We start from the raw sequence: 994 nt of genomic DNA, 5'->3' as shown, positions 1-994 counted from the left end.
AAAGGATCTCTAAAACGTTAATAAACTTTGAACCGATGGGTATAAACGTCCAAGAGATAAACTGAAACGTAGATGGGAGGATTTCGTTAAGGCTATACCAAATCCAGAAAAAAGGAGTAAAATAAGTTAATATACAAGAATTAACATTGAAAATAGAAAAAAAAGTATTTTGGAAGTCTCTAGTAAACCTGAAAATCAGGTCGAAACGTCGGCTTAAATAAATATTTTTTTGTTTATTTATGTTGTTCCTTTGCTGACTGGGGGGTGCGAACATCTTCTCCAATCGATATTAATAATGATTATCTTGTCTTTAGAGAATGAATTCAGTGGCAAAAAAAATTCTTTATGGCATGCTAAAATGAAATTTATATTTAGTTCAGTTCTTATAACAACAAGCAAGAGTTGACTACTGAAGGAGATTAAATAAAGGAAAGTAAAACAGCATTTTTTGCTGTGAATCATTAGTTTAACAACTAATTTCTATTATTATAAAAACTTCATGCCCTTATTTGTTTGATAACTCTATTATCTGTTAGAATTAAAAAATAAAGTACTAGAAAGTATGTTTTTAACCTTACTTATAGTATAGCATTGATCACAACATGCATAAAATATGAAATATAGTAAACTAAAAAGCAATAAATGATAACCAATAACCAAAGATTATTTTACCTGAAGGGTTGTGTAAAGCGGAACCACTCCATGATCTTGTGCAACAACAGTTAACCAGTAATGCCCCTTTGCTTCGGTGTCTAACACACTGAGTGTTCTGATGTTACCTGAAACCAACAGTCGTATTAAGATTGACAAATCTCTCTCTCTCTCTCTCTCTCTCTCTCTCTCTCTCTATATATATATTCAAACTCTTTTTACATCCATAGAATTAAAAAAATGTGAATAATCTGAAGCTAAGGGTGTACAATAACATCATAAAGTAAGCTCTGATGTACGGCTGCAAGACCTTGGCTGGTAACAAGTACCCTAGAAACAAGAA

The 994-nt window shown here is 31.6% G+C and overlaps 1 protein-coding gene across 5 annotated transcripts in view; it reads right to left on the bottom strand.

The window, feature by feature from the left end:
- Nucleotides 1-994, bottom strand: part of kug (kugelei) — a 537,878-nt gene that overhangs the window by 51,344 nt on the left and 485,540 nt on the right. For all 5 annotated transcript variants that reach the window (XM_067053444.1, XM_067053445.1, XM_067053448.1 and 2 more), the window contains one exon: nt 673-779. In XM_067053444.1, the coding sequence (XP_066909545.1) occupies nt 673-779 (107 nt within the window). The remainder of the gene's footprint in view (nt 1-672; nt 780-994) is intronic.

This window comes from Halyomorpha halys, unplaced genomic scaffold (assembly GCF_000696795.3).
Source record: "Halyomorpha halys isolate HHAL.00 unplaced genomic scaffold, Hhal_1.1 Scaffold163.1, whole genome shotgun sequence".
NCBI lineage: Eukaryota > Metazoa > Arthropoda > Insecta > Hemiptera > Pentatomidae > Halyomorpha > Halyomorpha halys.
This window is presented reverse-complemented; position numbering and strand designations above follow the sequence as displayed.